The sequence below is a fragment of the Gadus macrocephalus genome, chromosome 5, assembly GCF_031168955.1.
Source record: "Gadus macrocephalus chromosome 5, ASM3116895v1".
In the NCBI taxonomy this organism is placed as follows: domain Eukaryota; kingdom Metazoa; phylum Chordata; class Actinopteri; order Gadiformes; family Gadidae; genus Gadus; species Gadus macrocephalus.
Window position 1 is genome coordinate 18,795,538 of NC_082386.1, and position 13,720 is coordinate 18,809,257.

The 13,720-nt window shown below is 47.7% G+C and overlaps 1 protein-coding gene across 1 annotated transcript; it reads left to right on the forward strand.

The window, feature by feature from the left end:
• The first annotated feature begins 588 nt into the window (after nt 1-588).
• Nucleotides 589-12,835, forward strand: si:dkey-33c12.4 (uncharacterized protein LOC560112 homolog). Its single transcript, XM_060051499.1, has 18 exons — nt 589-747; nt 932-984; nt 1,356-1,431; nt 1,633-1,862; nt 2,422-2,505; nt 2,621-2,674; nt 3,149-3,310; nt 4,599-4,808; nt 5,574-5,628; nt 5,833-5,923; nt 6,321-6,462; nt 7,279-7,383; nt 8,314-8,413; nt 8,708-8,915; nt 9,268-9,342; nt 10,310-10,412; nt 11,130-11,227; nt 12,094-12,835. The coding sequence occupies exons 1-18, from the start codon at nt 714-716 to the stop codon at nt 12,206-12,208; spliced, it is 1,995 nt and encodes a 664-aa protein (XP_059907482.1). The 5' UTR covers nt 589-713; the 3' UTR covers nt 12,209-12,835.
• The last annotated feature ends 885 nt before the right edge of the window (nt 12,836-13,720 follow it).

Genomic DNA, 13,720 nt, shown 5'->3' on the forward strand with positions numbered 1-13,720 from the left:
GATTGTGGCATGAAATTGGCTAGTCGTTGTTTATTGTTAGCTACATTAGGCTCTTTAGCAAACCAGTCCGAAAACAAACAACACAACTTTACATTGTATTGCACGCACAGCAAGACCATGCAATGTATAAATTGACGACTGGAATAAAGTAGCAATGAACAGCATTTAAGTAGCTCTGTAAGGTGACCTTGGGTGTCTTGAAAGGCGCCTCTAAATTAAATGTATCATTATTATTATTATTATTATTATTATTAAAAAATGACCTACGTGGTAGGCCTACAAATACAAAAAACAAATCTCTTCACAGGCGCAGCCATTTGTTAAATGTTAGAAATGTTATACGGACCCAAATGTTTAATTGTCGTATTTCCTATTTTTTACAACCTGATACATTTAATCTCAGTGCGTTTAATGAATAAATTGGCCTTCGATTAATAAATAAACAGGACACAGCCCCCCATGACTTTATGTTGAACTATTCCATCGTTGCAAGTTGCAACTACTAATTATTAAATCGGCAGCAGGACTTTTATCCCACAACAACACAGTTTCCCTCAAATGAATAAGTTTCGATTTCGTTACGTTCCTGAGGGTTATTGGCTGGTGATGACGCGTCATCGGAAGCGTCACAGGTTGTTGGAATAAGGGAAGTCCAGTACGGAGTGTGGTCAGTCAGGAAACAAACACACCGAAGCAACTTAAACATCGCCTCCATGCCGAGGAAAAACAAGCCGGAGATCTTCTCAGGTGAGAACAACAAAGTTGCTCCATCCTCCTCTCGCCTGATGTGTCCCCGGGCATGAATTCAGGTCATCCGGCAAGCTAGATTGTTGTGTTTGTACATCTAGCTCGTTGCTAAAGATAAGTAATGAGTCGACTCCGATACCATGATCTAACCTAATGGGACCCCCTTGTCATTTCACCTGCACAGCCGGACTCAGCGTCGCCAGGGTGAAGGAGGACACGAGGATGCCGCGCAGACAGGTGAGGACCGTCACATTGGGAATAAACTTCACCTGGTGTGATGGCGGACTGGTCCGATCTCAACCCGAGCGATTTAAACCCGGGTCTGGCTGTGCCCGTTTACGCACCGGGAAATAGAAACTAAGAACTCCACGGACCTAACATGACAACTTATCTAAGCCACAGCTGAGATCATGCAGAACCAGATGGACGTTTTCGTTATCCCGGAGGACGTGGTGCTGATGCGCTTCGCCTTTTGAGTGCTAAACTTTCGGAAGGCTTCTCGGTTCAGTGGAATAGAAACGCACGTATTTCCGCTGTACGGGGAGTAAACAATGCATGGGCTGGTTTCGTTTCAGGTGACTCATCCCCGTTTGTTTTTTACCTTTCAGGAATTGCTGACCAACGTGATTAGAAGAAATACGGTTCACACCGCGTTCCCCAATCCTTATACACGAGGGGTATTCGGTGAGTGCTTCTTTGTGATCGTCATACCCAGTGAACCCACTTTCCCATCATAGCGGTGGGATACCATACCATAAACCTCACCATTTTATACAGGCTCAAACTTCAACGGTTAACAAGTAGGATGTTGTCATCGAAGATGTTTAAACACTATTATACAGAATGGTCCGAATAAATATGATGACACATTTTTTCCCTCCTCAGAACAAGGTTTGATCCAGCGGTCCATCTTTGGCCTTTTGCATCAGAACCTCTACCTAAACGTGCATGATAACCACCAACATCATTATTATGATGGCGATCATGATGATTATGATGATTATGATGATGATGACGATGACGACGATGACTACGATGATGAATATGAAGATGCCCAAAGCAACGCTTCTAGTCCGTTGCCTCCCCATCCCAGTTTGAGGCTGCTCACACAAGAGGTATGTGGCTTGTCTTTGCTCTCTGATCATGGCCATGGGTGTTGTTCACCGTGCTGCCATCTTGGATCCAAACACCAGCTGGGTAGGGAGGAACTGAATGCTAAACACGCAGCTGGTGGTTTAGATCCAAGATGGCAGCACACCAGATCACAGTTTCAAAGCCTGGTCGCGCTGTAGCTGGTGTTTCACCACCAGGTGTGACGTGGATGGGCCATTCAGAGCCATGTCATTGTCCACACCCTCCCTTTAGTGACATCACAGCGGGAGTTTCCACACAAGTGTTTGTCATAAGAGAGGTGTTGGAAGAAGACTTAAGTTTAATTTTTCTCATTAGTCTCACACTCACATTTTTGTAGAAACGGCCTAAAGTCTAAATCAGCGAAATCTCTACGCTTAGCAAACAGAACAGCTTATCAGCCTAGAGCTGCAGTATAACCATTTTATTATGCCTTCATGTTAGATTCGATTCTATTTTATTGTCGTTGCAGTTCTGCTACTCAGGCAACGAAAGGCAGTTTAGCATCTCACTAGGTGTGTGTGTGTGTGTGTGTGTTCCCAGGAGGCTGATAAACACGCGAAGGAGGAGCAGGAGAGAGAGGAACGACGCAAGGAGAAGATGGAGAGACAGAAACTGAAGAAGTTGGTGAGTTAAGGATGGGTGGGTTGTTGATAATGCCCTTTTTTAAGCTGCTAGCTCCCTGGTACTATCCTCCCTTTGTCCCCTCATTCATACCTTACCTTCAACCTCTTCCTGTCAGCGTCGAAAAGAGAAGAAACGTCTGGAGAAGGAGCAGAAGAATAAAGAGAGATGTGTAAGTAAACAATGTTCAGTTTGTTTCTAGTCTGTCAGACTTTGGGTACAGACTACCTTAAATCTGCTCCTCTATCGCTTCCTGTTTGTTTCGACCAATCACTATGCTGGGGTCGGGCGGGAGATCTGTAAGCGTGTGATTGGCTACTAAGGGAACACAAATTCGTCCGGTAGCAGTAAACCGTAAAAAAGTGTCTGTAAAGCTTTCAAAGTCAAAGCGATGCTGACTGGCCAGTTTGGAGATACACGTGTTTGAGTCTCCTTATGGAAGCTTCCATCACAGGGCGGGTAAGGAGCTATACTGTAGAACGTCTCCTTAACGTCAAGAGGTTCTGTATTACCAAGGTAGGACTGTTGGATCATCCCAGATTGTCTTAGGTCCGTCCAATGCACTTTTAAAGTTGTGTTGGTCTGTTTGGAGTAAAAGACACAAAAGATGATTTTTTGTTTTAATTTTTCTTTTCTTTTTTTACAGGAATTGGAACAGAACCAACCCTCAGGAAGTAATGATGAAAATGTTATTCAAAATACAAGTAAGATAAAAACCGAGCAGTCTGATGTTGACGCGGAAACGGAAGATAAAAGCGTAGACGGGGACAGCACCAGGAGTAGTGAGGAACCTGAAGAACGAATGAAGGTGGGTAGAACCAGGCTCCTATTTGTTAGTGAAAGCACATGAAAATACCTCACAGGAAGCTCGGGCTTATTATTGAGTATTTGAGGGGACTGTATTGATCCGAGAGGTTTTGATTGGTTGTAGCGGGAGGTGGTGCTAGTATAAATATAATATTGGCAGTTTGAATTGAATGCTGACGTGTACTTTGGTTTGTGATGCAGTCAGCTCATTTCCTTATTTCTAGGTTATTTCAGATTTCGTTAAAGATTAAATTTGTATTACACACACACACACACACACAGACACACACACTAGTCACGTTTCCATCTAAAAGGTGCTGCGAATCTTTAGAAAGTTCGCAAAAAAGAAATTCGAATTGGGTGCGTTTCCATCAAGTGGTTGGAGCGAAAAACGGCACGCATTCCTTGTCGTATCCTTTTAATAACATCCTCTCTTAGGTCCTGATATAAAGTGGAATTGTGTGGTTTTCCATCTAAAATAGCTGTAATGTTTTCTTCTTCTTCGATGAGAGCAAGGAAAAGTTTTACATCTTCAGCGGGCCACACGCATCTATTATTCACATTGGCCATCTGTTCCATGGACGTATTTAAAGGATACATTGTACATATTTATAATTCGAAATTCGTCGCAGCCTTTATAATAATAATAATAATAATAATAATAATAATAATACATTTAATTTAGAGGCGCCTTTCACGACACCCAAGGTCACCTTATACCACCTGTTACATGTAACATGCATTTTCCACAATGTACCAGCACTCGTTTTGAAGGCTGAACAGACAATTTGACTGGAATTACTTAGTAGGTGTCCATATATCAGGGATTAATGGACACGGTATAATTAAAGGACATGCAAACATAGACATCCTATATATGATATAGGATGTCTATGTATACAAACGCTTAAAAAAATATCTACATTGACGCTACAAGTTGATGTCGGCAGGGTTGCTTTGTCGTTTTGCGGAAATCGGAAGGACGTTGTCCGTCCTGCGTGTTCAATGTTCGCTACGTCACAGCTGTTTCGAAAAGTCTGTTTCCATCTCCCATTTTGTGCATTTACTCTCTTTCGCATTTCTCAAAAACCACCTCAAGCGAGCGGATAAACCTTTTGCGAATTAGAGGGTTTTTATGCAAATTTTGGTGTTTCCTTCACCGTTTACTGATCCGATACTTCAAAATTTGCGTAAAATCAGGGGGATGTAAACGCAGCGACACACACAAACACACTGTTTTCGTTTGATTTTAATGTTGCAATGCCTCGGTCCTCTCTCTGTTCCATCAGGCTGCGGACATAAAGAGTTGTATAAGCCCCTCCCCCAGGGGGCAGTCTCGCTCCCCGGTGCCGGGGGAGAGGAAAGGAGGCGTGAGGAGGAAGAAGAAGACGACGAAGAACACTACGTCGAGGGAGAGGCGGCGGCGGCCAGACAGGGAGGAGTCTCCTGCTATCTCCCAGACTCCTCCGCTCCCCAGAGACGCCAGTGCCGATAAGAAGGTACCAACTGACCCCCCCCCCCCGACTGAACCGTTTGAGCGGGAGCCGACACCTCATGTTGTTTATCTCCATGGTTTGGAACTCCAAACATGACCGCACTCTGGGTGCATCGCTTCAGGGCCATGATGCGATTAAGAGAGGTGGATTCAAAAGTGGACTGCGCAGCGAGTTAACAAAGTGTCGGTGCGTCTTTCATGAGGGCACGAGCAAGTAAGGTGTGGGGAAGGTGATGGTTCTGTGGAATAACGGAGACTGCGTTGCGTCGCCCCCCCCCCCCCCCCCCCCAGAGCGACAGGCGGTCGTACATGTTGAAACGGAGAGCAGAGGGTCACTACGGGCCGTCTGAAAATGGAACAGTCCGCACTGCAGCCATTCCAATGCAGTGACCTGTCAATGTTACTGGCAGAGCCCTTGAAAGAAGCTATAGTCTGAAGACTTCACTGGTCACGGTTTACGATGCCCCCTAACCCAAGCACCCTAAAGGGCAAAATAAAACCCCCTTGGTGATCAAGGAAGAGCAAACGATAGCATAGTGGGGAATCCCTTCTTCCAGCGATGGTCAGGAGTGCAATGGGTGCCATGATGGACAGACATGATGACGTTTTAAACGGGCAAAACACCTTAAAAAGGTTGATAGTATCAATAATTAACAATCTTTGCACTGATGTTAAAGCCCAGAAAAAAAAAAAAAAGTGTTATTGCTATCATGCATTGTATTGCTGCCTGTATTACCGCCTGACCTGTTCCTGCTCCGACTGTTTTCAGGAGAATATGAACGGCACCCTAGAAGTTTATTCACAAAAAACAGCAGAACTAGCTGGTAAGTTCCTTCTTTGTTTCGTTCTTTTCTCATTTCAACATAAAGCTTGGTTTAGCCTTCACGTTATCACAGCAGTGTTGAGCCTTGTCTTACGCTGGTGGAGAGGTTTGCGCGTGGACACACAGCGGTGTAACTGAGCCGGAAATGAAGAGCGTCATGAGTTCTGATTACATGATGACGTGCTTCCCTCCCGTCTGCGGCCAGCGTGTGGACATCGCCTGGCCTCCTGTGGGCAGTATGAGCAGGCGCTGGAATACTTTACCGAGGCCATTAAATACAACCCCAAGGAATATAAGTAAGTTCGCCGACTCCTCAATCGACTAAAGAGCACAACACGATGGGACTGAAGATGGCCGTGATCAAATCTAACCCGTGACACTAAGAAGGTGTCTCCTTGATACCTGTTTTCATACCTGCTGCGTTAGATTATCCTTAGTCCTCGTTTGTGTACATCTGTGTAAACTGAACTGTGTGGCGAAACTGAACAAGTAAGATGACACTAAAAAGGCGTATCTCGGATACCTTTTTCTGAAATACCTGCTGCATTAGATCATCTTTTAAGGTGTGTGTGTGTGTGTGTGTGTGTGTGTGTGTGTGTGTGTGTGTGTGTGTGTGTGTGTGTGTGTGTGTGTGTGTGTGTGTGTGTGTGTGTGTGTGTGTGTGTGTGTGTGTGTGTGTGTGTGTGTGCGCAGGTTATTTGGTAACCGCTCGTTCTGCTACGAGCGGTTACAGCAGTACGAGTCGGCCCTGCAGGACTCTGAGGTGGCGCTGTCCCTGGAGCCCGGTTGGATCAAGGGCCACTTCAGACAGGGGAAGGCCCTCTGTGGTCTCAAGGTGAGCCCCCCCCCCCCCCCCCCCTCTGTGGTCTCAAGGTGAGCCCCCCCCCCTCTGTGGTCACAAGGTGAGCCCCCCCCCCCCCTGTGGTCTCAAGGTGAGCCCCCCCCCCCTCCTTCAGTGCTCTCAAGGTGAGCCCCCCCCTCTGTGGTCACAAGGTGAGCCCCCCCCCCCCCCCCTGTGGTCTCAAGGTAAGCCCCCCCCTCCTTCAGTGCTCTCAAGGTGAGCCCCCCCCCTCTGTGGTCACAAGGTGAGCCCCCCCCTCCTTCAGTGCTCTCAAGGTGAGCCCCCCCCCTCTGTGGTCACAAGGTGAGCCCCCCCCTCCTTCAGTGCTCTCAAGGTGAGCCCCCCCCCCTCCTCCTTCAGTGCTCTCAAGGTGCCCGCCCCCCCCCCTGTGGTCTCAAGGTGAGCCCCCCCCCCTCCTTTAGTGCTCTCAAAGTAAGCCCCCCCCCCTCCTTCAGTGCTCTCAAGGTGAGCCCCCCCCCCCTCTGTGGTTTTGAGGTGAGCCCACACTTTAGCAGCTAGTGAAGCAGATTCCTTCATCCAAAGCGACTTAAAAGTGAATTCATGACGTCATTCAGGAGCAGGTAGGGGTCAGGGGTCATCCTCGTCACCAGTGCATACAGCTGCTAGACTGAGGACGCTGGGGATCGAACCCAGATCCTTTCGTCTGGTGGGTGATTGGCGGGAACCAGCAGGCTGTCATTGGGGCATAATCTTTACCACGCCCGTCCGTAAACCAGTCTCTGTGGTGGGGTGTGTGTTACTGTCCCCGTCTCCTAACCCCTCTTCCTCTCTCTCTCCGTCTCCCTACAGCGCTACTACGAAGCCTCCTTGACGTATAAAAACATCCTGCGGCAAGAAAGCTCTTCTGTTGAAGCTGCAAGCGAGCTGAAGAGAGCCCAGTGTTTACACTTAATGGTAAACGCCACCACAATTAGACTTTACACTTAATGGTAATCGCCACCACAATTAGACTTTACACTTAATGGTAAACGCCACCACAATTAGACTTTACACTTAATGGTAAACGCCACCACAATTAGACTTTACACTTAATGGTAAATGCCACCACAATTAGACTTTACACTTAATGGTAAACGCCACCACAATTAGACTTCACACTTAATGGTAAACGCCACCACAATTAGACTTTACACTTAATGGTAAACGCCACCACAATTAGACTTTACACTTAATGGTAAACGCCACCACAATTAGACTTAAGACTTAATGGTAAACGCCACCACAATTAGACTTTACACTTAATGGTAAACTCCACCACAATTAGACTTTACACTTAATGGTAAACGCCACCACAATTAGACTTTACACTTAATGGTAAACGCCACCACAATTAGACTTTACACTTAATGGTAAACGCCACCACAATTACGGAGTTTACACTTATGCGTAAACTCCACCACATGAACTACAGACTACACTTATGCGTAAACTCCAACACAGTTACAGACTTTACACCTGATGGAGACCTACACATAAACGACAGACCTTACACCTAAAGGTAAACGCCACCCAAACCCGACTTTAAACCTTATGTGGACCGAAACCAACCAATGAAAGAATGAATGAACGATTGAGTGAATGGAAGGGGTGCACCACTAGGGGGCAGTGTCCGTTAGGGCAACGGCTTCTCGAAGGCCAGAGCATGACTCCAGAGGGTGCGTTCCAAAACCACGCCGTCCTTCCTATCGCTGGTTCTCTAATGTTCACCGCGAGCTGCTGACCACACAATGGAACAGTGGGGTCCAGCGAGGGGGCGAGTCGGGAGGACGATTGGAGCGCGGCCGGGGGTTCCAGAGCGTGTTCTAACGCCGCGTGTTCCTCCAGGAAATGGGGTTCTCCGGGGCGGAGGCGTGCGAGGCGCTGAAGGAACACGGCACCCTGGAGGAGGCCCTGGAGGCGCTGTTCATAGGAGGAGCTGAGCCAGGTAGCGGACTGGGAGCGCTCGCTCACTCACTCACTCACTCACTCACTCACTCACTCACTCACTCACTCACTGTGCCTGACAGTCGCACACATTGGCACTCTCAACATCATCGCAACCCCACTAACTCAACCCGTCGCACACTCACTCACATAATCAGTCACACATTCATGCAACCACTCAGTCACACATTCACTCAAGTCACAGATTTGATGCCGCTCAAACCAAAAAGAGGCTCTCCGAGCTCACACGGCCATCCAGACCCCAGGAGACCTGAACTCTGTTCTCGTCCTCCAGAGGAGGGGTGCTGCAGGGACACTCAGACCCAGCTGGTGAAGGGGGAGGAAGAGGAGGTGGAAGAGGAGGAGGAGGACGAGGAGGAGCGGGGAGAGGAGGACGAGGGGTGGACGGTTTTGGGGCGTAGTCGGCCTCATCAGGCGAGGAGGCGGAACGCGGCGCCTCTTAAACCCGTCACCGACGCCCCCGTCAAGAACGCCCCCAAATGGTGAGGAGACACTTGTGTTTTGGTCCCAGTTCACTTTACTGCTAACGCAACATGTTGGCTAATAAGTCGCCTTTTCAGTGGATTGGTTTTTATTTTGGGGTGTTCCTCGAATGCTACTTCTATGCTTTTTTTATTCTGTAAATTGTTGAAATTACATAATCAAAGTTGTGATGTGAAGTGTAGGTGCTGGGGGTTCTACTCTGGTTTAATGGTGCTGACGGCATGCTGGGAGTGGTCTGTGTAGTGTGCTGGGAGGAGGTACTGGTTTGCTGGGAGTGTTTGTAATGTGTGATGGGAGGGGTTACGTGTTTGACGGGTGGATCTCTAAGTGTTGGTCCTGTTGTCTCTACAGGGAGATGTACTCTGTGTGGGTTGGCTCCATGGCACCCACCCTCACAATACCAGCGCTGCACAACCTCTTCAACAGGTACTCACTCACTCACTCACTCACTCACTCACTCACTCACTCACTCACTCACTCACTCAACAGTCACTCACTCTCTCTTCAACAGTCACTCACTCACTCTTCAACAGTCACTCACTCACCAACAGGTCCTCATTCACACACTCACTCTTCAACAGTCACTCACTCACTCTTCAACAGTCACTCACTCACTCTTCAACAGTCACTCACTCACCAACAGGTCCTCATTCACACACTCACTCTTCAACAGTCACTCACTCACTCTTCTACAGTCACTCACTCACTCAGCAACAGTCACTCACTCACTCTTCTACAGTCACTCACTCGCTCAGCAACAGTCACTCACTCACTCTTCTACAGTCACTCACTCACTCAGCAACAGTCACTCACTCAGCAACAGTCACTCACTCACTCTTCAACAGTCACTCACTCACTCTTCAACAGTCACTCACTCACCCTCAACAGGTACTCACTCACCAACAGGTACTCATTCATTCACTCACCAACAGGTACTCACTCACTCACTCACTCACTCACTCACCAACAGGTACTCACTCACTCACTCACTCACTCACTCACCAACAGGTACTCACTCACTCACTCACTCTTCAATAGTCAATCACTCACTCTTCAACAGTCACTCACTCTATCAACAGTCCCTCACTCACTCACTCACTCACTCACTCTTCAACAGTCACTCACTCACTCATCAACAGGTACTCACTCGCTAACAGGTCCTCAATCACTCACTCTCTCTTCAACAGTCACTCACTCACTCTTCAACAGTCACTCACTCACTCTTCTACAGTCACTCACTCACTCAGCAACAGTCACTCACTCACTCACTCTTCAACAGTCACTCACTCACCCTCAACAGGTACTCACTCACCAACAGGTCCTCACTCACTCACTCACTCACTCACTCACTCACTCACTGTCCAACACTCCCACTCCCTGTTCTGTCTCCCAGGGCGGGGCATGTGACCAGCGTTAAGATGCTGGTGGAGCAGCAGTGTGCCTTCATCAACTACACCCGGATGGAGGACTGTGACCGCGCCATTCAGCTCATGGATGTGAGAGCCCTCACACGCTTGATGTTGAACACCTGTTCTCCTCTGTCCCCCAACGGTGACGAACTCTGACCGGTACCATGTGAAGACTGGCTGGCTGTCACATGGCACCACTGCATCAGCACCGTTCTGTCTGTGGATCAACCAACCCAGCTGTCTGCATGAACCAGCTGTCTGTCTGTCTGCATGGACCAGCTGTCTGTCTGTCTGCATGGACCAACTGTCTGTCTGTCTGCATGAACCAGCTGTCTGTCTGTCTGCATGAACCAGCTGTCTGTCTGCATGAACCAGCTGTCTGTCTGTCTGCATGAACCAGCTGTCTGTCTGTCTGCATGAACCAGCCCTGTCTGTCTGTCTGCATGAACCAGCCCGTCTGTCTGTATGAACCAGCCCTGTCTGTCTGCATGAACCAGCTGTCTGTCTGTCTGCATGAACCAGCTGTCTGTCTGTATGAACCAGCTGTCTGTCTGTCTGCATGAACCAGCTGTCTGTCTGTATGAACCAGCCCTGTCTGTCTGTATGAACCAGCCCTGTCTGTCTGTATGAACCAGCTGTCTGTCTGTCTGAACCAGCCCTGTCTGTCTGTCTGAACCAGCCCTGTCTGTCTGTCTGTATGGACCAGCTGTCTGTCTGTCTGCATGAACCAGCCCGTCTGTCTGTATGAACCAGCCCTGTCTGTCTGTATGCATGAACCAGTCCTGTCTGTCTGTCTCTCTGCAGGGTTTAGTGGTTGAAGGAACTCCCCTGGCTGTCCGTTATCCAAACAGATTTCTCAATGAGATGAACGGCCAAGATGGCTATCCACTTCCTGCTTCTAGGTACTCACTCACTCACTCACTCACTCACCACGCCCTGCTTCTAGGTACTCACTCACTCACTCACTCACCACACCCTGCTTCTAGGTACTCACTCACTCACTCACCACACCCTGCTTCTAGGTACTCACTCACTCACTCACCACACCCTGCTTCTAGGTACTCACTCACTCACTCACTCACCACACCCTGCTTCTAGGTACTCACTCACTCACTCACTCACCACGCCCTGGTTCTAGGTACTCACTCACTCACTCACCACACCCTGCTTCTAGGTACTCACTCACTCACCACACCCTGCTTCTAGGTACTCACTCACTCACTCACCACACCCTGCTTCTAGGTACTCACTCACTCACTCACTCTTACCATGTGTTAGACATGCAGTCAGACAGGCTTCCCGTCTGTCGTTTAGATTAAGCTGGTAGACATGTTCTGCAAACGTAAGGCGAGATGATTGTAATACTTTCATTTTATTTATTTCTCGTTTCAAAACGGTTTGCATGAAACGTCCCTTAAGGGCCGCCGTCTGATTCCAGCGGTTCATGCTACACCGCTAGCAAACTTCCATGCATCGGAAGACCAGGAGGCCGAGTGGCCCCATGTCTTTGACTCACGATGACCAGTGAGCAGAAGCTTTAGCGAGGAGGGGATAGGCGTTAGTCTGCGGACATTGGGAACCGAACCCAGGACTCTTGGGTCGGGGATCGAACCCCGGGCCTTTTTTGAGTTGGGGATCAAACTGTCGAAAACAAAGACTTTCCCAGCTCTGTGCCTGGCAGCGTAGTGGTGGTACTGGGGGCACTGGGGGGGGGGGGGGGTTACTGGTGGAGGGCTGGGTCCTAAAGGGGTTCTGTTGTTCCCAACAGGAACCCGAAGGAGTGCTTCTTCTGGAGAACCAACGGCTGCATCAAGACGGTAGGCTGCATCTTCAAGCACATCCCGGAACACAAGCACATTGACCGGGACAAGCTCAGACCCTGACCATCGCTTATCATCCACGAGTCGGACGCGATTTGGGAATTTATGTCCAATTTGGTTTCGGCTCATTTGGGAGTGTTTTTGGCCAAAATGTTTTATTTATGGTTTCTGTTTTTATTCATCTTCATTTAACAAATTCAGAAGGTCTTTAAGGTTCAAATTGGTGTTCTGGCATTTTTGTGAAGTGTTTTTGTTTTAAACTTGCCTCACTTTGGTTCAAACTTTCCCGAAAGCAATATGTTCAGTTGAGAAAAGGCATACTTAATTTAAAGGAGAACTGCATTGGTTGTAAAAATCTGTGTAGGAGCCTTATTCCTTTGCATACAGGGTTTGCTATAATGCCACTCAAATGTATTAACATCAAAGATACGTTCGCCCCTATTGTTTTGAGAAATATTTTGTAACCTATTTTTGGCTGCTGTGACTTGTTGACCACCAGATGGCAGCATTTCTTGATTCTAAATCTGGTCGAAAGACGTTGGGCTCTTTTTATTTTCACTAATAAGGCATTGCAAATTCAAGTAAATGTATCTGCTCAATCGTTCTGCATCAATGTTCGGTTTAAAAAAAGGATGTTATTCAGTCTTCTGTTTCTGTTGAAACAAAAAATAAATGAATCCCCATTCGAGAGTTATGATCCCTGATTATTGCTGTGATACATCTGGGTGAAATGAGGGTAGAAATTGAATTCATCATATACTTCAGTCCTGTCGAAGTCTTAGACACACAAAAACACTCTTAATAACGAAGACGATTTCATAATTAAAGTCTTCATTAGACCCTGATGGGAAATCCACATCTCGCTGAAACAAATAGTTAAAAATAAGTTTTCATATGTGGTTATGAATGAGACATTAGACTTCATGCGTCGATGAGGGATGGAAATGCCCTGAGGAATTTGCCCAGACGTGATGAATCCTGCAGTTAAATATTCCAGTGTAATCGTTGACTTTGATCCTACTGAAGAGTTTACCGAAAGGCAAGTCAAGCACAGCGCTTTTGTACTTAATTTCTCGCCGTCATTAACTGTTCTTCAGATGAAAGGGGGCCTGGTTGTCCTAGCGACCATCCTGAGCACTTTCATGGGAGGATTTTAAGACTCCATTTCCCATGAGCCTCTTGTGTCCCAGCTACCAAAGTCTGCTTTCCAGGATCTGCTGTTCGATGGACCTCTAGTATTTAATTAGGTCAACACTTCCCCATTAAATTATTATTGAATGCTGATAAACTCCTTGTGAGAATTGATCTGTTATCACCCAAGGAGAACAGACCCCCCCCCCCCCCACACACACACACACACACACACACACACACCTAATCCTGCTCAAGAGCCCTTGAGCAACACAACTCGGCTCTCCAGGAACCAATCCACTTGGCAATGTTAATAATTGAACCTTCCACCCTGGCTTAAGAGGGCTTCACAATAAGAGCCCCCTCACTTCAAACTGCACCACCCTGCGTGAAAATCGTCCTCCCCTGCCACCCAGTGCTTCACAATAAGAGCCCCCTCCCTTC

Excerpts from the sequence above, each read along its gene's own strand:
- si:dkey-33c12.4 (XM_060051499.1), top strand. The coding sequence starts at position 714 with ATGCCGAGGAAAAACAAGCCGGAGATCTTCTCAG. Across the intron at positions 985-1,355 it reads CGAGGATGCCGCGCAGACAG|GAATTGCTGACCAACGTGAT; the intron begins GTGAGGACCGTC and ends TTTACCTTTCAG. Across the intron at positions 6,463-7,278 it reads AGGCCCTCTGTGGTCTCAAG|CGCTACTACGAAGCCTCCTT; the intron begins GTGAGCCCCCCC and ends GTCTCCCTACAG.